The sequence below is a fragment of the Cupressus sempervirens genome, chromosome 10 (genome assembly GCF_028749045.1).
Source record: "Cupressus sempervirens isolate cs-2001-9-10 chromosome 10, ASM2874904v1, whole genome shotgun sequence".
Lineage (NCBI taxonomy): Eukaryota > Viridiplantae > Streptophyta > Pinopsida > Cupressales > Cupressaceae > Cupressus > Cupressus sempervirens.
The window spans coordinates 783,794,425-783,821,615 of NC_143127.1; the positions used below are offsets into that span (position 1 = coordinate 783,794,425).

The following is a 27,191-nucleotide window of genomic DNA, read 5'->3' on the forward strand; positions in this document are numbered from 1 at the left end:
GGAGGGATTCCATATGTGGGTATAACATGTACTAGGAAGTGCAAAGATTAGCAGTGTGAGAGTAAAAACGTGGGAGGAGTTAGGTATTCCAAATTGTCTTCACTCCCTAGAGTTCTTCATTCTACAGGAGCAACCGTACAGAATTCTACCTGAAGAATTAAATCTCTGCCTACGTTATCCATTCTTGAGACTGCCGGTGATTACCAAGGAAAAAGGGAAGCCGTACGGCCGTACGGCATATAGGAGAAAAAGGGGCCAACGTCTGCACAAGCTAGGAGGAATTTTTTTTGCAAGCTGTACAGACAAGTAACTGACCTGACGGCTTTATTTTCAGCAAATTCGTAAAGGCACACTAGTTATGCAATCAGCTGGGAAGCAGGCTTGGAGGAAGCAACTGGATCAGGATTCAGCCATGAACCAAGATGTACAGGCAGGACCTTCTCAAGCACGGCCACGCGGGAAGGACAAGGGCAAGCATAGGGAAAAAGTGCAGAATCAACCGGATGTGCAGACAACACCACAAACTGTAGTTTTCGAAGGGTTGAATGGATGGGACTACCAGAAATGGTGGGATGAAAATTCGGATACTCACCTGGTTAAAGCAAGCATTAGAAAGGCGCAGGTGGAGTGGGCTATCTAGATGCCACTTTTCTGTATCTGAGATTTTGAGGGCATCTTGCGTCCTATGATTGAGGCTTATGACAGGCATTCTCGGAAGTGTTCAATTCCATATTTGGGGTATGACGTCGTGGTTTCATTTCGACCAGCTGACTTTACCAAAGTGTTCAGCATTCCTGGAGTGACATAAGGTGGGAAGAAAATTGATAGTAAGCCACAAAAAATGGATAGGGAAAGAAAGTTGCAACTAGTATAGTTGGTGTGTAACGACCAGGTGCAGCAGCAAGCGGATACCCTTATTGGCACTTCGAAGGGAAGATGGTTGCGGAAGTCGGACATTAGAGATGGCCATTGGAAGTGCCTAATGGATGTGGTAAAAAGTAGGCTCACAGGGTCCAACAGGGCATCCGACAATTTCCTTTCCATTGGTCAGCATGATGAACGGGCTCATGAACGGGAAGGTGTACGACTAGGCTTCTCTTTTAGCCACGCGCATGGACGAGTTTGACTCTGCAGCATAAAACATTCTATATGCTGTACTACGCCATCAGACTCTTTCTGGAAGCTACTGCGAGGACAATACCCCATGAGCAGCTGGAAATTAAGCCAAGTCTAGCGGTACCTGGCGAGCCTCTGGTAATGCAATGGAAGCATTTAGACTCACCTGCAAGACAGAAGGGCGTTGGCCAGAAGAGGGCACGGCACAAGGTGGACGAATCAGGCAACATAGATAGTGGCCGCCAGGACACATCTTGTGAGGACGATTCTGAGGAGATGGAGGTGGAGCAGGATGAGGAAGATGATGAAGAAGTCAGGGTAATTTCAGCAACTCCACTTCGCTTTCTACGACAGTTGACGGCTACGCCAGTAAAAACTATGCCATCTATTTTGTCATTTTCAGCCCCGCATATGCACACCATGGCAGATGTTCACATCCCGGGGTTTGGACAGTTTCGGCATCCAGTGGTGATGACCCCAGTAACTCTTAATCCCAGATCACGGACAGCAGTAGCAGGATTAGTTCCACACTCAGTACCGGTCCAGACCTCAGTAAACTGGAGGACAAAATCGCCAATGGCCACAACTGTGGGTACGCAACCTGCGAGATCGTAGCCTCAGCTAGCAAATCAGGAACCGACCCCCATACCTATAGCAAAGAGTTTGCCTCAGCCACCTCCTGTAGCAGAGCCAGCAGCATAGGGAGGCGTAAGTCATGGGGGCACGCAGGAGCACGTTCGACTAGAGGTGATTGGGACGGATGCAATAGTCACCATAGCGAACACTCTGTTGCATGAGGATCAGGATGCTGACTTCAGTATTCCGAAAGCAGAACCCCAGGTGCCAACAGTGGAACAGATGAGTACAATGAGTCAAGCGAGTGAGTACTTGAGGCGACAGTTGCTTGCCCCTATTGCCAGAGGTCCTTCCATTCAATCTCCTATGAGAGAGCACACGCAGTTGGAAGCCATTTGGTCGAGCAATGAGGTAGTCGAGGTACCAGCATCACCAAGGGTGGAGGATTAGAGTCCAGCAACAGCAGCGCAGAAAGTAGATGAAGGGGTACAGGTGTCAGACCCTCTACCCGTAGCAGAGGAGAAGGATAAGGATGTTCATTCTCGCCTTGCCGTCATTGCAGAGCAGAGCAAGTTCCTAGAAAAGTTGGTGCTTACAGAGCGAAGAAGGGCAGAGGCTGGGCAAGAAGCTCGGAAGACGACGGAGAAGGCTCGAGAGGAGATGGCCGACCAACTTGCCACCCAGCAGATTGCATGGGAAGCAGAGCTCGAGGAAAGTGCACAAGGGAAGCAGCAGGCGTAACAGCAGGTAGCAACAGCGGAGCAGTGTTTGGTAGCAGCACTTCAGGAGGACTCAGCGAAGAAGGCTCATGATCAGAAAGAAGCCAAGTGCCAGGAGGTTGCATTGATGCTGAAAGAAGTAGTGGAGGAACTCTCAGCTCAAAGCTGATTTGAAGGTCCGAACAGAACAAGTGTATTAGCTTCAACGCAACCAATCTTCACAGTCTGAGACACAACCTTCTGGTTCATGATGTCTAAGTCTATGTTGTTTTATGAATAAATGTAGTTAGTTGTTGATTTTGTTGTGTGCTCGTCCAAAGACAACTTTTCCTTTTGGGGGGATGATGTCGTCAGTAAATATGGTATCGAGATGTATGTCGTCAATATCAAGATGTATACCGTCAGTATCAGGATGTATGTCGTCAGTATCAGGATATATACCATCGGTATTAGGATGTATGTCATTGGTATCGACCGACACGGTGTGTATCAGGATATATGTCGTCAATATCGGGAAGGTTCTATGTCAATATCAGGATGTATGTCGTCGGTATCGGGAAGGTTCTTATTATGTAGCTGACATGTTGTATGTAGCCGACGGACACCTTCGGGAAGGTTCGTCGAGATGTATATATACCCCCTTCGGGATCATTGTATTCATCACATCAGAAGCATAATATAATATCTGGCGTGTGTGAATAATATAAGGAGTTCTACTATTCTTACTGCTATTCTAATCTACTGTCTATATGCATTGATTTCTTTACCCAGTAAACTTTTAAAGAATGGCCTGCTCTAAAGGACTTACAAAACATTCAATAGAATGTCACTATATAGGATTTCAAAAGATTGTTAGGCCCACTTGGTTAAGAGATTTTTCTGCTACAATGATTAGAGAGTAACAGTGGAAAGATCTATTAGGTTTTAGCACTACCTTGCTTGTTCAAATCTCTGTGTCGCTCAATCTCTTTTCTTCTTCCAACTTCTGGCTAAGTCACTCACTCCATGCATCAACTTAGCACTTCACTTGCTTGATCTTCACAATGCAGTTATGCTCAGTTCTCCTTCTGGCTGTCACTTTCTTCTTCCTTGACCAGCAACAATCAGCAACAATGAATATTGTGTTCATCCTTTAAATAGAAAATTTTTGTCGTTCCTCTAGAATCTTCTAGATTTTTCCGCTTAATCACAATTGTCAGATCTCCATCAAGTTGATATTCATTGAATCTAGACACTCAAGAAATATACTTTCACCTTGAACTTTGTGCTCCATTCCCAACTATTAAATCTCCTTCATCAGATCTTCATTGAATTTCTTCAGCTGTTGATCTCATAACAAACTTCATCCTTATCTTTGAAACTTCTCAAACAAACTTTATTTCATCAAATGTTGGCCTCAAATTAAATCTTTTCTAAATTGTTCTTCCTTTTCATGCTCAATTAACATTGCATCTTGCTCAGTCAACACTAGACTAGGTTAACACTGAAATTGCTCGGTTGACACTACACATTCTTCAATTCTTCATCAAGTGCTCAATGACAACTATAGAAGCTCGGTTAATACTGTGGTTCTTCATTCACCAATCAAACATTCTTACTTATACGTGATCTCAACACTTAATCAAATCATGTAAAACAATCAAGCCAACATTATACTGTCAAAGTCTAACTCATTCAAGTGCCCATTGAATACCATACATTCATCAACACTTACATTATCATACATTCTTCAAATCCTCTTCATCAATCAAATGATATGACACTCGTGAATTAGCATAATGTCTAACCAATTAAGGCTTGACATCAATGACAACATAACAACTTATGACTCTTTCACATACATTAACAACATTATCAGTTGAGGCTTATAAGTGCAGCTGCAAGCAATAATTGTCCCTCCACATTGTTGGCATAGTATGGTAAGGGTACCTTTGATCGTGAGTCTCTTTTGAAACAATTTGCAAAGAAATTACCTAGCAGGCCTAGGACATTGGGCAATACAAGGTTGTGGAAGTGCAACTTTTGTGCACTTGAATCTTTTGGTAGTTACCAGAGTTTATGCCCACCTCCTTCACATCCAAAGAGGTGTGGAAGCATGTAAGTTTTTGAGAAACCAGAAACATGAAATAGAGATCTGAGATGTATAAGCTATGAATGCAACTACACCATTATCTACTACTTTGGCTCATAAGGCACAAAGTAATTAGGGCCAACCACACAGTTGTAGTACTTTGCAAAGGAAAGTCGCCCTTGATGAGCACAGAATTGTATTGAGAGGGGGCTGAATCAGTGTATTTCAATATTTTTTGAATTTTAACCATAACAACATCAATTGAGGAAACAATTATACAACTCGAGGACACAAGATTTATGTGGAAACCTAACAAGAGAAACCCATGGAAAAGCATTGCTTATATAAACTTTTTTTTTACAAACTCCCTAGGCACCAACCATAAGAGACACCAATCCCCTTAGTTCGTAGGCACCAACCTACTGGAGATACTAGTCCCCACAGCTGAGCACCAACACAGTAAGAAACACTAATCTTTTCCGTATGAGGCACCAACCTCTCCAATATGAGGCATCAACCTCTTTTGGGAAGCACCAACTTCCAAATGAATAAGTATTCTCCTTCTCAAACCATGTCTTCTTCAATGGATGACAAACTCTTATAGTTTCTTCATAATATTTTATTATACAAAGCTACTCAAATATTCTCTCTAATATGCTTCCTCTTTTCTTATTGTCTACATAATCTGCTCAAATATTTGCTTATTCCACCACACAAAGTTTGTTCTAGACTGTTGTAGATTATCTTTTATTCATGTAATATTACATTGGAAAACCTACACTTCTAAGTCTCGTTCTATCTTCCTTTCCTTGCATGTCCTTTTACAGGAGGGGCAACTATTCTTAAAAAAAGGTTCAGCTTCATAGATTAGAAAAATCATTTGAACTCAAGCTCCATTATAATGAGTTGGCCATATAAAGAATAATAAGTTTTAACCTAATGTTTCCAAGTGAACACTAACTAGGGGATCAGCCTGCATAATACATTTGCATTAACATTACCATTAGATCTAACTTGTAAAGGTGGTCAGCCAGCAATCAGCACATTTCACAAACTTAAATTTGACTTGCATATATTTTAAGTTAAGATCTTCTTTTACATAAACAATATGAAAACATCCTTTGACATCAATAACAAGACCTAAAAATCTCCCTTGACAATATGCTTGCCAGCAATCACTTTGACATCAAGGAAAATAATTCCAAAAGCAGATATGCAAGTTGAAAAGTGATGTTTGTAACCCAATAGCTAAATTATTCAACGTGCAGTTAAAGGATGATATAAATGATGGTGTTGGTAAATTGTTGTTTGCCAATGGCATTCCATTTCATGTGGCTCAAACTCCTTATTATGAGGAGATGATGACAATGGTAGCAAGGTGAGGACCATCACATGTGCCACCAAGGGAGACAAACTTGAGGACCACAGTCTTGGATAAGAAGCATTTGAAGACAAGTGTTTTAAAAAAGAAAATGAAGGAACTTTTTGTGGCAAGAGGATGAACTATAGTGATGGATGGGTGGATGGATATTAGGCATTGTCAAGGACCCATATTTTCTTAAAGCAATTGATTATTCAAGCATTGCAAAGATGTCAAATTTCAGTTCCAGATTATCAAGGATACTATTGAGGAGGTTGGGCCACAAACTATGGTCCAAGCAGAGATAGATGCAAGCCATGTGTGCAAAGCCACAAGGATATTGATTGAGGCATCTTATAGAGAGGTAGACTCATTCAGTGTATTGCATGAATAATGCACTCAAGGACATGGGAAAGATTGATTTGATCAAAGTAGTGGTCTATGATGCTAGAGATGTGCAAATGTTTATCTACAACCACCACACTCTTCAAGAGCTTCTTCTTGAAACTTATCGAGAGTACATATGGGTCCTATTTCATTCTATTCAAGAGCATGCTTGAGTTGCACGAGGCATTGCAACTAATAATTATGACTGCAAAGTGGAACTGATGGTTTGAGTCCAAGACAGATTAGGAGAAGAGGGTGAAGGATGTAGGCAAGACTGATGTTATTTTTGGAGTGATGCAAAATATATAATCTTCATTATCACTCCAGTTTAAAGTTATCAGATATGGGGATGTCAATGCACCTATCCTTGGAAAGGTGTATGAGAGCATTGATACTGTGCTAAACCAAATGCGGGTAGTGTGAGAGGACCCCACATTAGCATTCTAAAATGACAAAAAAATGGAATCGATGGCTCGAGTCCAAGACAAAGCTGGGGAGGAGGATAAAGGATGTAATCAAGAGTGTTGCATTTTGGAGTCTCCATCGTTACTCCAACTTTTCAAGTTCTCAGATATGTGGATGTCAATGCACCTACCCTTGGAGAGGTGTATGAGAGTATTGATACTATGCTTGACTAGATGAGGATTGTGTAAGAGGGCCCCACATTAGCATTTTACAAGGACAGCAAAATAGAATCGATCATTCAAGTCCAAGCAGTGTAATAAGGGGACACGTCCCCCCACCAAAACTGGGCCACACCCGAGACAGGGACGCACCCAAGATGGGGGACGGCATCTCAACATCTTGTGTGGCGCCACTCAAAGCACCACCTCCGTCGAAGACGGCGAGACATCTCTATGACCCTAGTAGGTGCAGGGGACACTGAGACGTCTCCCACGGCAACAAGATGGGGGACATTAAAAAAAATTAAAAATAAGGCATTATTTTAATTTTTTTTTGTTCTATTTTTGTTATAATGGGATGTAGGGCCCATTCCTTCCTCCTTTGTTCAAAAGCCTTCTATTCTTAATTTTTATTCACATTTGCATTTCTATTTCTGAAGACTGATATATATTATAAATTTAAAATTATATAATTTGACACTCTTTCATTTGTTGATGTTCAATGTTCATTGTTTGTCATTTGATCACGAATCATGATGTTCTAGTTCAAAACTTCAATGCAATGTTCAATGTTTAAGTTTTTTACATCTTTATATCTTATATTGTATAATTGTAGTACATCTTTTCATAACTAGCATTTTAAGTACCATATGTATAGTATATACACCCCTGCTCCCCTCGCCACCGCCCCCCCCCCCCCCCCGGTCCCCCGCCGTTGTCCTACAGGGCGGTGTAACTATGAGTCCAAGACAAGAAGGAGAAAGAGAGCGAAGGATGTAGTCAAGAGTGATGCGAAATGTATACTCTCCATTATTACTCCAGCTTTTCAATTTGTCAAATATGGGGATGTCAATGCACCTTTCCATGGAGAGGTGCATGAGAGCATTGATAGTATGCTTGACCAAATAAGGGTTGTACAAGAGGATCTCACATTAAAATTCTACAATGAGCACATTCAACCAAACATTCATCAAAAATGGGAGAAGATCAACACACCATTGCACATGGTTGCCCATGCATTGAACCCCGAGTGATACAAGCAAAGGCCTAGCAGTGTTATGTTAAGGTTGTAGCTTCTGTCAAATTGATTTTTACATGAGATACCTTGTTGATGGTGAATCATCTTTAAGATAAATATCTTATATATATAATATATATTATATATATTATTATATAATAAATATACATTATATATTATTATATAATAAATAATATATTACATATATGGTTAACATATTAATATTACATATATGCTTAAAGATGAGTTACATATATGGTTATTTATATTACTATGTTAACTAGTGATGTTTAACTGTAGAGACATGTCTTGTCCTCTCATATTTATAAGCCTTCACTTGCATTTGGAACATCATCAATAACAATGGCCATGATTCTACATTTGCAAAAACGATCCATGTTACTCAACATGGTATCAAAGCCAGATTGCAAATGAAGTATTTTCTACCGTGACAGTTCAACCTTGATATTTCTCTTATTGTCATGGGTGGATATTCAATTTGCATACGTATTTAGCATTGGAAGCAGCTTGTCTTGTGTGAAACTAAAGAGTTTTTGGTGGCAGTCTTGTTTCAGCGTCTTTTATTATTCCTAATTTGTCATCCTTTGTATTTTCAAATTATTCATTATTCACATTTGGACAAGATAAATTGTTTTGGGCTCCAAACCAATCACTCACCACATGGCATGCTGAATATTTCGGTTAAGTGTTCTAGCATTGACAAAGATATAGTAAGATGCTTACGTCGTAGGACCTTCTTGTGATGACATCCCTGAATGATATTGATTTGAATGCCTCTGAAAGCAGCTGCCTTCCTATATTTCTTCTTTTGCTTTGAGCGAATTCAATGTACAAACGTGAATTCCAAGTTTAATTTCTTCAATGAAAACTTGTTAGTGATCCAACACGTTTGTTATCTAGGAACATCATCGAACCACACCATTCATATTCCAAGAATACAATCAAATACCCAACCCCAAGGATATCTAGATTTTCACTACTCTCATGACTTCAACTTGTGTGTAAAGTTCTTTCCTTGTCAAAAAATGAAGACTTCACCTTGTGCGATGGAATTAGCAAGAGTTGAGTGGTGATTGGTGATATGTTATCGCAAAAGAAAAATAGCGTTATTACTTGCTGTGTATGAAGCGTTAGCTTTAATTCTCTTGTTTGCCATGAATTCATAGAGATCCCAAAGAGTCAATATCGCTCTTATTGAGATTTTCTTGATAGTGGAGAGCCATCGTATATCTTCCAAAGCGATAGTTGCCCAGCCGCCTAGTCATTTCTTGTGTGGACCGCATGTGAGACTTAGAATACATGTCTTTAAAAGAAATTTGTATCTTCTGCTACTGTAAGTATGAGCAGAGAATTTTGAAGAGCTTTCAAGGTAAACAAGAACAAATACATTTCCATGACTGCAAGGACGTCGATTAATGATGTCAAAGCATCAACGAATGGAACATAAACATTTGACACAAGCTTGGATATCTGGTAAAACTCTTGTGCGGTATTCCATTGGTATTGCATCGGTTTTATAAGCCACAAGGACACCAATCTTACAGAGTTTACGATTGCAAAATATATTAATAGATATCTATTCATAGAGCCCCATTATATTAGCATTAAAAGTCAACTTAAGTGGGGATGGAAGAGGAATGTTTGTTTCTAAGTACAAATATCCGTGAAATGACTAAGGAGTGCAAGTGGCCATTAGAACTACTTACAAACTATAAGACAAGGTCTGCAAAAGGCACAGTGGAAGTGGGCACAGTCATAGCAGCGACCATTTAATATAAACATTAGACTCTCCTACATTAGCACAATGTTGTCCACTAAAAGAAAGGAAGGAGCATCAAAAGGAAACCATCCTTATTTGTTTAGATGCCAAATCGATAAGATGAGACCCACCATTAGATACGTCTAGAAATGCATTTTGGCCACCAAGTTAAGCAAATGGAGTATTAGTACCAAAGGTATGTTTGTGATTTAATAGAATGGACGAAACCTTTTGAAAGTACATATGTCTCACGAATGATGCATAAAACATCAATGTGAGTAACAACATATTCAGTGCATCCTTAATTTTAATTCAAGAGGTATGTTCATAAATGCTTTCTTATTAACTTGAATATAATTATGATATGTTAAATAGTCCGAAGTGATTATATTTTTATTTTTTTAATTTCTTTTCTTGCATTATTAACATATTATGGTAGATAATTGATAGTGTAAGGAAATGAATTCAAAATGATATTTGATAATTTGATATAATATGGTATGAAAGGTTAAGATGAGTATTATGTTATCTTATTTCTATTATTAGAAATATAAAAGTTATTTATGTTATTGTTAATAATAAGCATGAGTTAAATTACTAACATCCTAACTAATGTTAATATTTTTATTAGTATTTCTATACATACCATACGAGTAATGTGCCTTGATCTTTTCCTTGAGAATGTTATTACAAGAAGAGAAAGACTGAAATTCAGAGGGAGATTGACATTTGAGGTAACCTTAAAAGAGAGCGAGCATATAGAGGATATGATTCAATCAACCTTTGGTGATCTTGATCATATTAATTTAGAGGGAGTAAACCATGTTGTGATAGATTCATTAATGATATAAATTTGGAATACACAAAGTGCGAGATGTGTGTAATATAGGTTTAATAAAAGATCAAACAAATACCTTTGCATGAACAAAGGAAATTTGAGTAGTTGTGAGATGTTAATGAAGTTTTTAAGAATTCATTTGAACCATCTACGAGTCTCTCCTTGATGAATGAAACTTGACGTATGAGTTGTGGAGTCATTCATGTGGGACAATCATACTTAATCAAGATATTGGTGTATTATGGACGAGTTTGATAAAATGGAAGGGCATATTTGCTTCTATTGTTAAATGAAATAAATGTTTGGACCTTCAATGGACGAAAAGAGCAAGTTGGAACTTAGAAAGGAGTTGTCATATTTGATAAAAAATTGTTCAAACAATATAAGAATGAGTGAAAATTTTACATTGTGGGGGGAATAATAGTCAATGTTTCATTCCCACTTGAACATTATTTAGAGGGGAGATGTTCCGTTCTCAAATAATCTAAAAGGACAATTTTTGAATCTTCATGTGCAGATAAGTATTTTTATCTTTTACATTTATCTACTATTTGTAGTCTCTCTCTCTTATTTGTAAGTCTATACATACTATAAGGGATATTTGCTTTGATCTTTTCCTTTATGTTTGAGGATATTCTTACAGGAAAAGAAGGTTGGTACTTTACATATGCTACCAAATATTGCGCAGACTCAATCTAATGATAGTAGCTCCAAAGACCTTGATGATCAAGATGGATAAAGTGAGGCTCTTGAAGCAAACGTCTTTGATGATTGAGATTATGAGATTCTTCTACAGTAAGAGGGAGTATGACACTTCTAAGGCAATGCAAGAGCATAGAAGATTGATACTCAGAGGGAGTCTAAAAATACATGTGTAACTGCATGATTTTGATTGGCCCACTCCTATGTATATCATGAGAAAGTGATGACTTGTCACCAAAAAATTAAATATCAGATTCAAAGTGAGTCTAACAAGAATCCTTGGAGAAGAGAGTCTCTAAAGGAGTAACTACTAGACCTGACTTCCCAGGATCATTGTTCAAAAGGAGAATTTTTGAGATGCAATCCTTTGTGAATAATATATTCTTTATGAGGAGAAGTTCCAAGTGAAACTCCTTGTAATGCATTCTTCTCTGTGAGAGAAAATTAAGGTGAAAGCCTTCGAACCACCCTCTGATTGGGTTCATGGTGGTTACTATTTCACATATGATATGTAATGAAAGGTGATGATCTTTCATTCACATATATAAACAGAAGGCAACCATTATAAGATGACGATCTTATAAATGGTAGATCTATTATCATGACAAACTCCATTAAATTGTTGTCTGAGGGTGCTAGAAATCATGATAACGAACAAATAGAAGGTAACCATTGTAAGGTGGCGATCTTATAAATGGTAGACCTATTATCATGGTTCTTTGGGCTGAATTTTGCCGAACAACATGATAACCAACTTGTTATGGTTCTTTGGGTCGGATCTTGTCAGACACCATGACATAATTACTACTATAGACCACACTTAAGGTGATGTTTTAAAGTTATGGAAATTGCTTAAATTATGTGTTATGAAAGGTGAGAAATATAGCCTCATATTAAATTGAATATCACAATGAGATGCTATCTCTTCATATTCTTGAGAGCATAATGTGTTCTATAAATCCTCCCTAGCTAAGAGAGAGTGTTAAGGTTGTAGCTTCTATCGGATTGATTTTTACATGAGATACCTGTTAAGTACCAGAATTTGCACCCAATATTGAATTGAATGCGTTCAATAGTCCTGGTATAACATGGGAATCACTTCTATGTGGGGCATGCAATGAAGTGAGACCTCCAGTTTCTAGGCCAGTTCCTATCAAATGCTTCACTTAAAACTTGAAACGATTTATGAGGGAAAGAGATAGAAAGATACGGAAAAGCAAAACTAAACCTGAGTTGATTGCTCCTAAAGTTTGAAATGATGACATTTAGATAAACTCTAACACTTGAAACCCAAAAGATCAGTAAAGGTTCGTTTGGTTGCTGGAAAATGACAGGAATTGGCATTTTCAAAATCTAGATCTGAATTTTTTTGTGTTTGTTTCAAAATTGGTAAAATAGAATTAGCATACCGGGCTTCCAATTTTGCCTCAAAACCAGGTTTTCTAACTTCCTACTAGCAAGTAGAAATTGAAAACCAAAACCTGGTTATGTTTTTAAGGAGAGTAAAAACAATAGATTGGACTATTTTTTGAAAGTTGCTTTCAACTCCACGCTTACGCATAAAAATGTGTCTTCACACGCATCTTCCAAGTGAAACAAACGGTTTAAGTAAAATCCCAAAAATCGGAATGCAAAACCTTGATTTGGCTAAACCAAGGTTTGTAGAAATCCCAATTTTTTAAATTCCACAAACCAAATGAACCCTAATAGATTCACACAACTTGCCTCTGTGATGCATGCACATCAGTGTTTTGCAGAAAAGTATAAATGCATACTTGCCCAATAAAGGAAAAGATAACTTTCACAATAATGAACCTATGACATCCATGTAACATAGTCTACAACCTGCACATTACACTATTTATAGAATAGGCATAACAGTGAGACAAGATTGAAGGAAAAGAAGAATTTCACTTAACAGCTTGATCCAATCACACTAATACACAACTCCATAACCAGCAAGAAGGTGATAAAATTCATCAAAAATGGTCTCCAAGGTGATCTCTGCATATATCATCAACTGAGTTGCAAAAGAAATGTAGAAAAATGGCCAAAAGATAGAGAAAATCACTAAGAGCCCACATCTGCATAACTGAGAACTACTAAGAATGAGTTGCAAAAACTCATTAAGTACAATGCTAATTCAACCAACTGGGTCGAATTCAGGAAAAAAGGCCCAAAAAATAGCACCTAAAACACCTCCAAATGGCATGTACTTGATGACAAGGTCAAGCCAACTCATACTTCACAATGAAAGCTCTTTAAAATCCCACTAAAAACCTCCAAACAGAGTCAAGGCACTCCTAAATGAACTCAACTATCTCCTAGATTCCCTCATTGAAACTCCTCCATCTTTTAAAACATCTTCAAACTTGGCGATAATATCTTTGCTCATCTTTTATATTTGCATTCAAATTTATTATCTAATTAATTGATTTATAATGACAACAATTAATAAATAATAATTACAATTTTATGAAAATGCAAATATAAGAAATACTTAACAATATGGTAATATATTAATATATTTTTAAGTAACATATTATCATATTGCTTAGTATATAGTATATTAAATGAAAAAAATTATTACTGTTAATATAATTACACATTACTTTCAATGTTTTAAGTAATGTATAACTATATTAATAATAATAATAAAAGGAATATGATAAAGACATGAAAACACCCTATATTCAATTAGACTTTTATAAGGTTGTGGACTCCAAATAGAAATGCAAAAGAGTTGAAGAAAACATAAAAGAGCCCTAAGAGCATCTTTCTTCCTCATTCGAAACATATGGAGCTTTGAGGAAAATGTGGAGAGACGGTTTCAAACATGCCGTTGATCTGCTGTTATATGTAACTATGAAGCTTAAATCTGAACTTTTCCACTGTGAAAATTGACTCTTCTGCTGCTGCCGTGACTGATGCTATCAATTTGGAGATGTTAAGCTGGAATTTTAGCACAAAACTAGTTCAACTTAGCCATGAATTTGAGCTCATTCACTGCTCTGTAGTTGCTTGTCGACTTGGTACTTGAGCGGTTGGAGTTCGCTGAAATTATTTCTCTTGTTCTTAGCAATTATTGTGCCATATTTTTTCCTCATTTCAAGGGCACGTTGGATGCTTCTCTGCTATTTTCTGGCTTTAGACAGCTGTTATGAGCATCACCCTTTAAATCTGATCTTGTTGTGACTTATTCTGGAGTTTGTTGAGAGTTTTACAGACCTTGGCAATGAGGTTTTACTTGCTTCTGATTTAATAGCAATCTCATACACCATACTGGAGTTATTCCGCTGCTTGTTTGTAGCATTATTGATTACACATGTTCATGACCTGGTCTTTACAAATTTATTCGCTGCCATCTCCTGGGAAACATGGGTTTTCATCCTTCATCTGTAAGTTGTTTTAATGCACTTGGAGTTCTATTTCCTTTGAAAAAGAAATCATGCTTCTCTCGCTGTTTTATAATGAGCAAAAACTTGGCTTAGATATATATGTTTCCTTCATATTTTTAAATATATTCAATTTGGCCCCGTTCATTGATTGTTGTATATGAGCTTTCTTTCTCTATTACCACTAATATTGATCCATCCGTCTTCTTTGAAATGATGAGTCTGCTCTTACTGGAGTCATTGCTGTAACACAACAATGTGAAGATCCTGTAGGGATTGCACCACTGTCCTCTTTGTGCACTTGTTTATAACAACAAATTATTTCTTTGCACTTATCTTGTTGCTGACAGTCGTATTTTCCTGATTTGCATGAGGGTTTTTCAACTCTTTATTTTATTTTCCCTCGTTTTCATCTCTGGCACTATCATGGAGGTTCTCTGTCGACTTTTGCAGGGATTAAGGCTGAAATTTATTCTGATTTAAGCCCTTTACTGTTGTTCAGAATATATTAGATTGTGCTTCTGGAAGATATTGGAAAGTTTGCAGCTATATACTGTACTGTTAAGTTGGCAATCTTCAATATATGAGATTCTATTTGAAACATGGAATGAAATCTGGAACATTACATTTGCTTTGAAGAACATAAGCTCTATCCCAGCACAATATCTATCTTTGTATAATTCCTTATAATTGTGTTGTCCTGCAGTCATAGCATCACGTACTTGCAACATCACAAAGATATAAGAATTGCTGTCGCTATATGTCACAACATGAAAACATTACTGTTGACCTGTAATTGTTGATGATTGCTCTTAAATCTGATTTTGATCTTTACTGCTTCTGCTCAAATAAGATCATGACTGAATAACATAAGTGCAGAGGTATGTTGTTATTGGAAATCAGTCATTGCTTAGATCGTAAAGATCTAACTTGTTTTTTTTCTTAATTTTTTGCAGGTCATGGAAAACTTGGAGGCACATTTGACACACGCAAGCAAAGAGGACAAAGATCTACAGCAGCCATTCAAGACCAGGCAATGGCTGGCTTCCTTTCCCTTTGTACATACACATTTCTGTGATTACTTTCCTGCTCTATATTTGCTTAGGAACAGTAAAGATCACTCTCACGGTCTTGTGTGGGAGAATCATTTGTAATTCAACATTTAATTTATCATCAATTGTTTAAACAATTGAATATCAAATGTATGAGCCTTTCAAAAATGCAATTTCCTAATTTTTGCTTGATACAGAATTTTACACATGTTCAAAATTTTAGTAACAATACCTAGTTGATGGTGAATCATCTTAAGATAAATATCTTATATATATAATATATATTATATGTAATATAATATATATATATATATATATATATATATTATTATATAATAAATATATATTATATATTATTATATAAAAATATAAATAATATATTACATATATGCTTAAAGATGAGTTACATATATGGTTATTTATATTACTATGTTAACTAGTGATGTTTAACCGTAGAGACATGTCTTTTCATGAGACATGTCTCCTCCTCTCATATTTATAAGCCTTCATTTGCATTTGGAACATCATCAATAACAATGGCCATGATTCTACATTTGCAGAAACGATCCATGTTACTCAACATGGTACACCCATTTAGAACGTTGAGATGAAGGTAGAACTCTCTAGTGTCATCAAAACGATGTATGATCCTCTAGAGGCCAACATCGTTTGTAGCTAGTGGACAAATTTGCCACTCCTAGAGATTATTTTCAGGCAGCCAAGATGAATATGGCAACTATGGCACAGAAGGGTCCAATTTTGTTGTGGAATTGTTATGGCCTGATAGAAATGTACATGCAAGAGAAGGCAATGAATGAGAGAATACACACCAAATAAAAACAGTTGGCACATCGATCACTATAATGATAGAAATGTACATTATTTGCGAAATTGACAAAGTAAGAATGTTCATAAATTTCAGTTTTTCAAAATGTCACTAATAATAATATTGTACTGCATCAAACTGGATATCACTTGCACAAGGAAAATTTTAGAAAATTAGAACAAATTTCTGTTGTTTATTACTTACCTCAAGTTGTTCCAAGTTCGTATAGTAACCACTTTCAAGATTGCTCCTTATAGTACCGAAGTCCATCGGATTTTTTATAATATCAAAATAGTCTGGGAGCTGAAAACACAGAAAAAATGACAATTCTTAAACAGTTGGACAGTTCAAAATCCTAGTCAAATTCAATGGTGATAATAACAAGAGTTTGCAAAACTTGAGGATACCTCCTTAGGGTCAACTGGTTCAGAAAACACTCCATAGGTATCCTTTCTGTTGACAAAAAGGAAAGAGAATTCAGTGCTGATTTCTGGCGGGAAGAAAACATAAACATACTTCATGTAAAGGAAATACGGTTGTCTGTATGGAGGACTTACTTTTGGAACTTATCAAGAGCACTAAAAAGGATCTTTTTATCTGGCATGGGTGTTGCTGACTGCAGTTCAGATGGACTACCTGTTGCACAACTACCCATATATTTCTGAGGGATATCTTGCAAATGCTGAAACAATATGCCATAATATAAATTTATAAATAAATCAAATTACTTATGTAAAAAAAGTGATCAGATCGCTGCTGAGATTACTTGGAGATCAATCCAGTTTTACACACAGTTTTATACAATACATTCAAAAAGGTACCTATTTCTTGTTGGCTTAAAGGACATTAAATTCTACTGCAATTAATTTATAATGGTTTCTATGGCAAGTACATATGATGGTACTGCAAAAAATGTCTCCGTGGGCAGTAAAAAACAAACCTGGACCAGACCCTGCAACATCCGAGCTTTGATTTTGTTTGTCTTTCTGCGAGAAGTGAAAATAATATAAAGCATAATTATGTAAACTTACAAAGGATTATGTAATGCTACTAATTCATACCTCTGCAGATGCTTATCTAATTGAACACTTAATTCAAAGAACTCTCATTCTATTTAAATTTAATACATGGCACTGTTCACTAATACTGTCACTAATAATAATATGAAATGTTCAGGCCAAGTCCAAGCAAATATTAACAGTATTTAACTCATTCACAAGAACACTTATGTGTGTATTCATTTTGATGAAAACTAATCCACTTTTAAGAATGGATCAGAAAATTAGTTACACCTGACTTCCAAAGGTACTATAGTTATTGCATGCAAAATTTTAAGATCCTAGTTTTAAAAAATATGTTACATGACTCATTTAAGTATGGAAGAAAAGAAATCACCAGTATAAATATACAATCAACAAACAAATTGCATAGTACCACCATGGCCACCAGTTAAGACATTTTCCAAAAAGACAACATAATCTGCTTGGCAGTTAAACACCATGTTTCTTAAAATTCACAAACATCAGTTGATGCATGGCAAATGCACCTGAGTTGAAAATATTAAGCACAGAAAATGCCCATTTTGACCTCCAAAACATATCCATAAGACTGAGCAAAAGTGGATCAAATAAAAGGTGATAGAGATGAGAAACTTGAGGAAATGCTGCAGCAAGTGATGTCAATGCTTTATCCAAACATACAGAAAAACTACAGGAGAAAACAAGACAAACAATTTATACTCCTCAAAAATGTTAAACATTACCAGTCTCCAAACGAGTTCACGTGCAGGACATGTTAAGCTGGTGCACTTGATATAAGCCTTAATATGAAAATCAGTTGTCTACTTTCTCATATTAATTCTGTTCCAAACTAATAGAGTAAAAATAAAATCTATAAATATTGCAAAAACACACATTGAGCATTGTAAAAATCATAACCAAACATAACATTAAATGAAAAGGTCCTAATCATGTACTGATGCAATCAAGGATGCAAGGCCTGAGAAAAGCTTTTCCAACCATGCAGCTTTAACACAAAACATTCATTGTCACACACAACTGAATTCAAATATGATAACAACAATATTAAAAATAACGAAATTGATACAATTTTCTCCACAATCTCATATTACATCAAAATAGCTGCTGTTGTTGGGAAACTTGGGTAGTTAGGTAGTTGGAATGTTATACTTTTTACATTTTTAATATAACATTAATGATGACCTTTGACAACTTATCATTTTGGATGTTGTTGTCCGGAGATGACTTTCCTTTTTAGGGGGGATGATGTTGTCGGAAAACTTGGGTAGTTAGGTAGTTGGCATAATTGAGGGAGTTACACAGGTGCAATGGTTCGGCTCGCACCCTCTCGGACACTATATGTATGAACCTTCTTCATAAGAAAAGGCAAGTTGTGTATTGCGAATGTAACCTTGTGTTTGGTGATTAATGAATATATGAATTACTTCTGAGTTCTCTGTGTTTCCTGTATTTAATACCTTGCTTTTGTATTTATGCATTAAGTTCCTATTCCCCACGAGGGAATATTATTGAATTCATTGTCACACACAATTGAATTAAAATATCATAACAATATTAAAAACAACGAAATTGATACAATTTTCTCCAGAGTCTTATAGTACATCATAATAGCTGTCTCTAGGGCTTCTACACCTTAGTCTTATAGATTCCAATACAATACATGCACTAAACTGAAGAGTGACCACAACTATTAATCTTTTCTGTCTGATTTTAGTTTGATAAATTTTCTCTCAACTGTTGGACCTCAATTATTTTCTGTGTCCTGGCCACAATTGCTTTCAATCATTTTAAAACCATTTTACAAAGAAGATTGATATAGTAGGTCGATGCTAACAAAAAATGTAGTATAGTCTCCCATGCACTTAAGATAAAGATCATGAGACCAATATCAAATGGTTTATCCATGAACTTTGCCATGGAGATGAACACACATTTTTGAGACATGTAAATGAGCTTCTCTTCTTATGCAGCACATTATATGACTATAAAGTTATAAACTCAATGCAACTAAACATGAATTTCTTTGGGATTGATTATGCCATCAATGACCTGGTTATTGGCACAAAGCCAGACCTATGACACACATGCATACACCTTCAATAGCTGATTTAGCAAGCCAATTCATACAAATAACAAGAAATGCATAATCAACACATGGAAATTCTCAACATGTATAGTTGGTGCTTTGGACAAAATCTCATAACTAATACATATGCATTACTGCATAAAGGATTTTATCTTCAAGTCCAAAGGCTTAAACTAATAATTGCAACTAGAAAATCCAATTATGACAAACCAAAATCACCATAATGAATAAATAACTCTGAAAAAAGAAAACATAAAGGAAATATTTTGGTTGACGCAAGATTGCTTGAAGGACTGTGATGCTCCAACATCATGTATGTTCTTTAAATTTATAGATCATATATACTCTTGATGTTGAACTCACAAATCTAATAAGGGCCTAAACTGTACGCATGTAATCTATTCTTTTAAAATAATGCTATGTAGAAAGATTATTTTTCTTTCCATTGTGGAGGACTAGGCCACTCCATCAAACTATTCATCCTACTCTTCAAATGTAAACTAAGTGAAATCTTCTTCAATCATTCAAGCATAACTCTATATTGATAAATATACGTTTTTCTATCTTGACAATGCTCACAAGATGAAATATGATTAAATTCTCATACAACTTCAACATATAAATATTCATTTGTCTTACAATTGGTAATTCAAAAAATTGAATATAAGACAAAATTGACCTAGACGTTATGGGGAGTTTGTACTAATTATCTTCATGGTGAGAATCCTATAATACAAAAATTTCAATATAAATGTTGGCAATGAATAAATGTCACTAAAGATTTGACTAATCGAATCCTAAGTTGCCAGGGTTCTGTGCCGGTGCAAGTCTACTACTGATTTCGGGTTGTATTTGCACTAGGTTTGACCTAGATGCATCCTAGGCTCTTAGGTTCCTTATGTGCCTGACTCTGTGAAACCCACAAGGAACCTGGATGCCCACATCAGACCTAGGGGAACTCGAAGAACCCACAATTGAGGGTGCTCAAAAAGGGGCCCCACATGCCTTAGAATATGTTTTCCACCCTAAAGAATTCCTAAAAACCCTAATGTCAACCTATTATGCAAGAATTTGGTCCCTTTTTGTTATTTCATTCTTCTTTCAAGCATTTCACCATTTTTATTGGTTACAGCTGTAGCATTATTCTTCAAAGGTAAACACTATGAAGGACTGAGACATGCATCGAAGGCATAGGAATCATAGGAGAAAGCAGATTTAGCAGTCGAAGGTGAGTGAATCTTCATGTTGTTCAAGTTTTCAAAGAATTTTTCAACATTTTTAAAATTATTGTCAAAAATTTCAAGTTTTCTTAGATTTTTTAAAGAAATTTTGAATACCTTTTAATACTTTGTATGCATATTAAGGGGTTATGATGCCTTTTTTTCAATTTTTTGCAATAATGTCTTGAATTTTCTTTTCAATTTTAGGTTCATTATCTTGAGTTAAACATAAAGGTTGGAAGTGGAAGTGGAAGTTCTAGTTCAATTGCCTGAGAGAACCCTTTTAAAATTGATGCAGCTTCACCATTTAAGCATTATAAAACAATGATTAAGGCAAAGCCTGGTGGTGGGAGATATCTTTGGCAGTGTAACCATTGCAACGTAGAGTATTTGAGCTCATAATTTCCAGCAAGAGCTTAATTCTGTGCCACTCTCAGAAAAGGAATGAAACCTTGTAAGGGACTTGATGGGAAAGGGCTGCCAGAGAGTCCAATCCTGCAATAAATTAGAGAAGAGGAAGCTGACAGGAGAAGCAACAAAGCAAAGGCTCATCATCCCCTTGCAAATACAAGCTCAAGGATGCATCCTAGTGTTGATTGTTTAGCGTTGGGAGTCTTTAAATCTGATACAAGACACAACTACTGTGTCTCAAGTGATGCATCGAGACATCAGTGGTTATCATTATATGCTATTTGATAATCAATATCAATTATAATGTCTAGTTAAATCATTCTCCCATTTATTAATGATTACGATTTGTTAAGGAGTCTAATCGATCTATCAATAAGAATCTGCAGCCATTGGTAATAAAATGAAGAGAGTCAGTTCCTAATAGTAACGTCTTTGGAAGTACACATCCTTTGGCTATGGAAGATACCTATGTGGTTAAAGATGAATTATTTGATCATCATTGCATACAAGGAAATACTCCAGATCTGCATCAGCACACACAAACACATACATGCATATATATATATATATATATATATATATATATATATATATATATATATATATATATATATATATATATATATATATATATATACATACATACATATACATATATACATATATACATATATATATACACACAATACTTCTGATTGATACAAGACAATAAAATTCATACACAGTAATTATATGCTGGAATCGATCATTCATATGCAACGATAACATATATATCTACAACAATCTTATTCATAGAAAATCGGCATTCACAGCCAGACATATTTGTAGCAGATCATCATTCATAAAAAAAAAAAAATATATATATATATATATATATATATAGAGAGAGAGAGAGAGAGAGAGAGAGAGAGACTATTTGTATATATATATATATATATATAGAGAGAGAGAGAGAGAGCAGATCATAGCATATATGAAGAGGCCTGAAAATGATTGATTTCTAAAGCATTAATAAACTGTGACCAATATATACTGTTAGCGTTGCAGATCCATATTATTATAGGTCCTGAATTTGACCATATTGTAGTCATTAGTATTAATTCATATACGTAATATTGATTGGTGGGGTTTTCACTTTCAAGTAGAAGGTTTCCCCAGGGTATTTGCTGAGTCTAAGTATTTAATATATCTCTTATCTGCATTGCTATAATCCGATCATACAAAAACAACATGGTATCGAAGCAGGTTTGAAAAAGATTGTGATCAGATTTATTTAGCAGCAAAATTATCATCCATCTCTCATCTTCAAGATTCAATATCAAGACGTAAAAAATGGTCTTCAGGCTAGAGGTCGAAGATAGACTTGAAGGTGCCTCAAACTTCACTTCATGGAAGTTTAGAGTACTCATTACACATGAAGAAAATGATCTTCAGTTTGTGGAGGAAGATCTATCTGAAGCAGATGATCAAGCGGAGAAACTTCTGTTCAAGAAGAATGCCATTAAAGCTAAGAAGCTTATGATTGATTCCATAAAGAATCACTTCATGCCTATCATTTCAAAAATGACAAATGCAAGGGGCATGTTCAAAACCTTGGAAAGTACGACAACAATTTCATCAAGTCAAAATGGAAAAAGGAGAATCAATCGTATCTTTCTTCATGAAGATCTCAGAATTAAGGGATTAACTAAGCATAATTGGGAATCCAGTTATGAATAATTCAATAAAGACATTGTCATGCTAGTACTTAATGGTCTCCCTCAAACTTGGGAACCTTTTATCCAAGGTATTAGTGCAAGATCTAAACCTAAGTTTTATCGCCTCAGAACTGATTGTAATCAAGAGGAGTCTAGGTTGACAGCAGGAGGAATTATCAAAAGCTCTCAAAATGAAGACATTCATGTTCTTTCCACTCAAACTAGAAGAAGAAAGGGATAAATTGGAGAAAAGGCGACTGCAAGAGGAAGAGAGATCACAGATCAGATTCTGCATCTAATTTTAAGAAGGCGAAGAAAGATCTCTCTCACATTCAGTGCTTTAGATGTGACAAATTTGGTCACTATGCAAGAGATTGTGTTTTAAAAGCTAAGCAACAAGTAGCAAACATTAATGATGTCACTAAGGAAACACAAGACAATTCAAATGGATTCCTCTTGATATCTGCACTATCAAGTAGTGTTCCAACAGATAGTGACATTTGGCTAATTGATAGTAGAGCTTCTCAAAACATCACAAGCTATTGAGAACAACTGTCAGATTTGGTAGAAAGGGAGTCCAACCTTCAAGTAATCATTGGAGATGATGTAGGCTATTCAGTGAAAGGATTTGATGCTACATCACTCAACCTAGAATCTGGGATTTCTCCTCATCTAAATAATGTCTAATTTGTGTCAGGAATCAAGAGGAATCTCATATCTATTTCAGCTTTGGAAGACAAGGATTATCAATAGCATTTTCAGAAGGGAAAGTTTTTGTATGGCCAAAGAAGTCCAACATCAAGCTGCACGTGCGATTGGAAATCGATAGGAGAGTTTGTACAAGCTTTCTATACCTCCATTTCAAGCTTGTCTACATAACTATTCTAGCTCTAGCGAACTGTGGCATAGAAGACTTCGACATCTACATTTCAAAACTGTTCCATCATTAGAGAAAATTGTTAAGGGAATCCCTAAACTCAATCATGTACAAAATGGTAATTGCAAAGGGTGTGCTATGGGTAAAAATACTAAGTGTCCATTTCACAGTAGTGAAAGTAGGACAAAATAAATATTAGAACTTTTACATTTTGATTTATGTGGTAATGTCAATGGCATCCCTAAGAGAATTTTTGTAATATGTAACTTTCATAGATGATTACTCTAGGAAGACTTGAAATTATTCTGAAGGTCCAAACTCTAAAGAGTCAAATGAAGTCCTATGCAAATTTAAAGAGTTTTAAGGCACAAGTACAGAACTTGTTTAGAAAGAGAACAAACGTTTTAAGGTCTAATAATTGTTTAGAATACACTTCTGGTAGCTTTCATGATTTTTCTATTGAGGCAGGAATTGAGAGGGAGTATTGTGTCCCTCAGTACCCTCAGGAAATTAGGGTTGCAGAAAGAAATAGTAGATCCATTATTGAAGCTGCACAATCCATGATCCATAATCAAGACCTTCAAACCTTCTTATGGGCATAAGCCTCTAGAACTACAATCCATGTTTTGAATAGATGTCCTCCACGTATATTGCAGAATATGACTCCAGAGGAAGCCTTTTCAAAAGTTAAGCCTGATGTTAGAAATTTGAGAATCTTTGGTTGTCTAGTGTATGTCATGTACCTAAAGATAGACTACATTGGAACCTTCTCGCCAGAAAGGGAAATTTGTGGGTTACAGTGGAAACTCTAAAGACTACGGGATTTACATTCCCGGTCAAAAACAGATAGAGATAAGCAGAGACGTTATATTAAAGGAAGATATTGCTTTTAGAAATCTAAAGGTTCATGCATGGAAATAGATGAAGACCAAGAACCTCCTTAAGACACTCATTGATCACACTCTTAAGATTCAGAGGGAGTTAGCAGAACTTGAAGAGAATAATGATTCAATTTAACCTTTGGATCCTTTTGATGAGCCTAGATATATTATTGTGAATAAAAAGAGACCACTTAAGGCAAGAAAAAGGATGCAGAAGGCAAAACAGTTTGCAGCTCCTAGAGGTGCTTTTGGAGAAAGTAAAAGACCACATAGATTCTCTAGCTATGTTGCATTAATGTGTAATATATCATTGAAATTGAACCTTCTAGTATTGAGGAAGCCTCAAATCAGCTAGTCTGGAAAGATGTTATGGATGAAGAATATCAATCCATCATTAAGAATGATGTTCGGGATATTGTACCTAGATCTGAAGGGAAATAAGTTGCATCTTCCAAATACTTGTTCAAGATTAAGCATGCAGTTGATGGAAGCATTGAGATACAAAGTTAGATTTATTGCAAGTGGTTTCTCTCAAAAAGAAGTAATGACTATGAAGAAACCTTTTCTCTAGTTTCTCAATATACTTCCATCAAGACCATCATTTCCATTGCAGCAGCTAAGGAATGGAAGCTATGTCAAATGGATGTGAAGACGCCCTTTCTCAATGGTGTTATTGAAGAAGGTCTACATTGAGCAACCTGAAGGCTTTGTGATTCATGAGAAAGAATCTCATGTGTGCAACTTAAAGAAACCCCTGTATGGTCTTAAACAAGATCCTCAAGCATGGTATGAAAGGATAGACCAATACTTGATGAGTTTGGGATTCTAAAAAAATGATGTTGATCCAAATCTTTACTTCAAGGTAGTCAATGGTGAAGCCTTAATATTGGTGCTATATGTTGATGACTTATCTCTTACAAGTGAAGCACATCTCATCTTTGGATACAAGGAGTTGACTTCAGAATTTGAGACAAAGCACCTAGGACCTATTGGCTCCTGAATTAATAGTTTTTCAATATCCCAGTGATAGAACAAATACATCTAGGGGCAACTAATTCCCATATTTAACATACCTATTCAGACACCAGGGCCAACTATAAGGCTAGACCCTTCTTCTTCAGGCTCTGCAAAACCTAGGCGGGTGAACCTATAGATTCTTCATATGGTACCAATGTCCAAAGCATACAACTGAATCTAGACAAAGCAGATAAAACTCTTATTTCTCGTATACTTATGCAATAACAAAGATGTGCACTAGCAAATTGCAAATGCTATGAAATCCACAAGCTGAGTGAGGGCATCCTTTCAGCTCTTAAACAAAAAGGGAAATGGATGATTATAAATTTGATTTCAACAGATCCCAAATATGCAACAGTAAGAAACATGTTGATCCTGTAGCTGATCAGTGCCTTATCTATTGGGCAATTCCATAAATCACACACATATATCTATGATACCAGTGACATATTCTATACATCAAGATATCAGATCTATCCTATCACTTTGTGAATCAGACATCAATGTTCATAAAGACCTCATAATCATGAAATATCCTTCTCAAATAACCAGCAACCCTGTCAAATATATCAAGCATTTACTTGGCTCTTTGTTCCAACAGCAAAACACATAAGACATACAACCTTAAGGGGTTGCAAAAGGGTTTAAGTTCTTTGTCCCTAAACCACAAAACATTGCAAATTACAAAGATAGGAGACGAGAATCAGAATGAAACTAAGAGGTTTGTTGTCCATTGTATTCATTTCTTTGAAACTATACATTCAAGATGCATGTAAAATAACTCATAAAACCACTAAATAGACCAAAACTATCTATATTTGCTTCATTTATTGTTGTTCATACAAAAGAGAATGTTGAAGAAATGATGGAATCATAGTCATGATAGAAATTTTAACCTATCTGGAACTGTCCTTGTGGTATGGCAGCAATGAAAAAATGTCCAAGAACTGCAACCAACCCTAGAGAAAGAAAAATAAATAAAGATATAGGAGAGGAATGAAATCTCGGATCTGATCTAGAGGTGACACATGTCCACTTAAATCTCCATCATCTGATGTTGCAAAGCATCTCTCATCTTTCTACAACCTAAATCTGAAAGGAATCCCATCATTGTGTTTCAACAAACTCAAAATATCTTTTCTAACTAATGAGAAATCCTTGTCTTGGTAAAATCATCAGATATGCATCTAAAATGTTGATAAATCATTCACTAAACTGATTTAGTGGTGAAAATATTATCACCAACTGCATCCTTACGGCCTTTGGTGCACATTCAATTCATCATTTTGCCAAAAATCAGATCTGAACTGCTATAACAGAATGTGGTTGAAAAACAAGCACCTGGTACAAAACCCTGAATAGCTTGAACATATGGCTTCCTGTGCAAAAATAAACCTCAAAACTGAAAAGTTCGTTCCGATAGTATATGATAGTCCTATGTTCACTTATTAGAGATGCCCAGAATATCAATTTGAAATACAAGTTCCTATCATGGCTTT

At 36.0% G+C, this 27,191-nt stretch overlaps 1 protein-coding gene across 1 annotated transcript in view; it reads right to left on the minus strand.

Annotated features, from left to right (window-relative positions):
- LOC149536229 (uncharacterized) overlaps positions 1–27,191 on the minus strand; it is a 95,449-nt gene that overhangs the window by 22,856 nt on the left and 45,402 nt on the right. The window contains exons 2-5 of the mRNA XM_089804526.1: positions 17,404–17,449; positions 17,021–17,099; positions 16,871–16,916; positions 16,668–16,766 (exon numbers count right to left, since the gene is read on the minus strand). Of these exons, the coding sequence (XP_089660652.1) occupies positions 16,668–16,766; positions 16,871–16,916; positions 17,021–17,099; positions 17,404–17,449 (270 nt within the window). The remainder of the gene's footprint in view (positions 1–16,667; positions 16,767–16,870; positions 16,917–17,020; positions 17,100–17,403; positions 17,450–27,191) is intronic.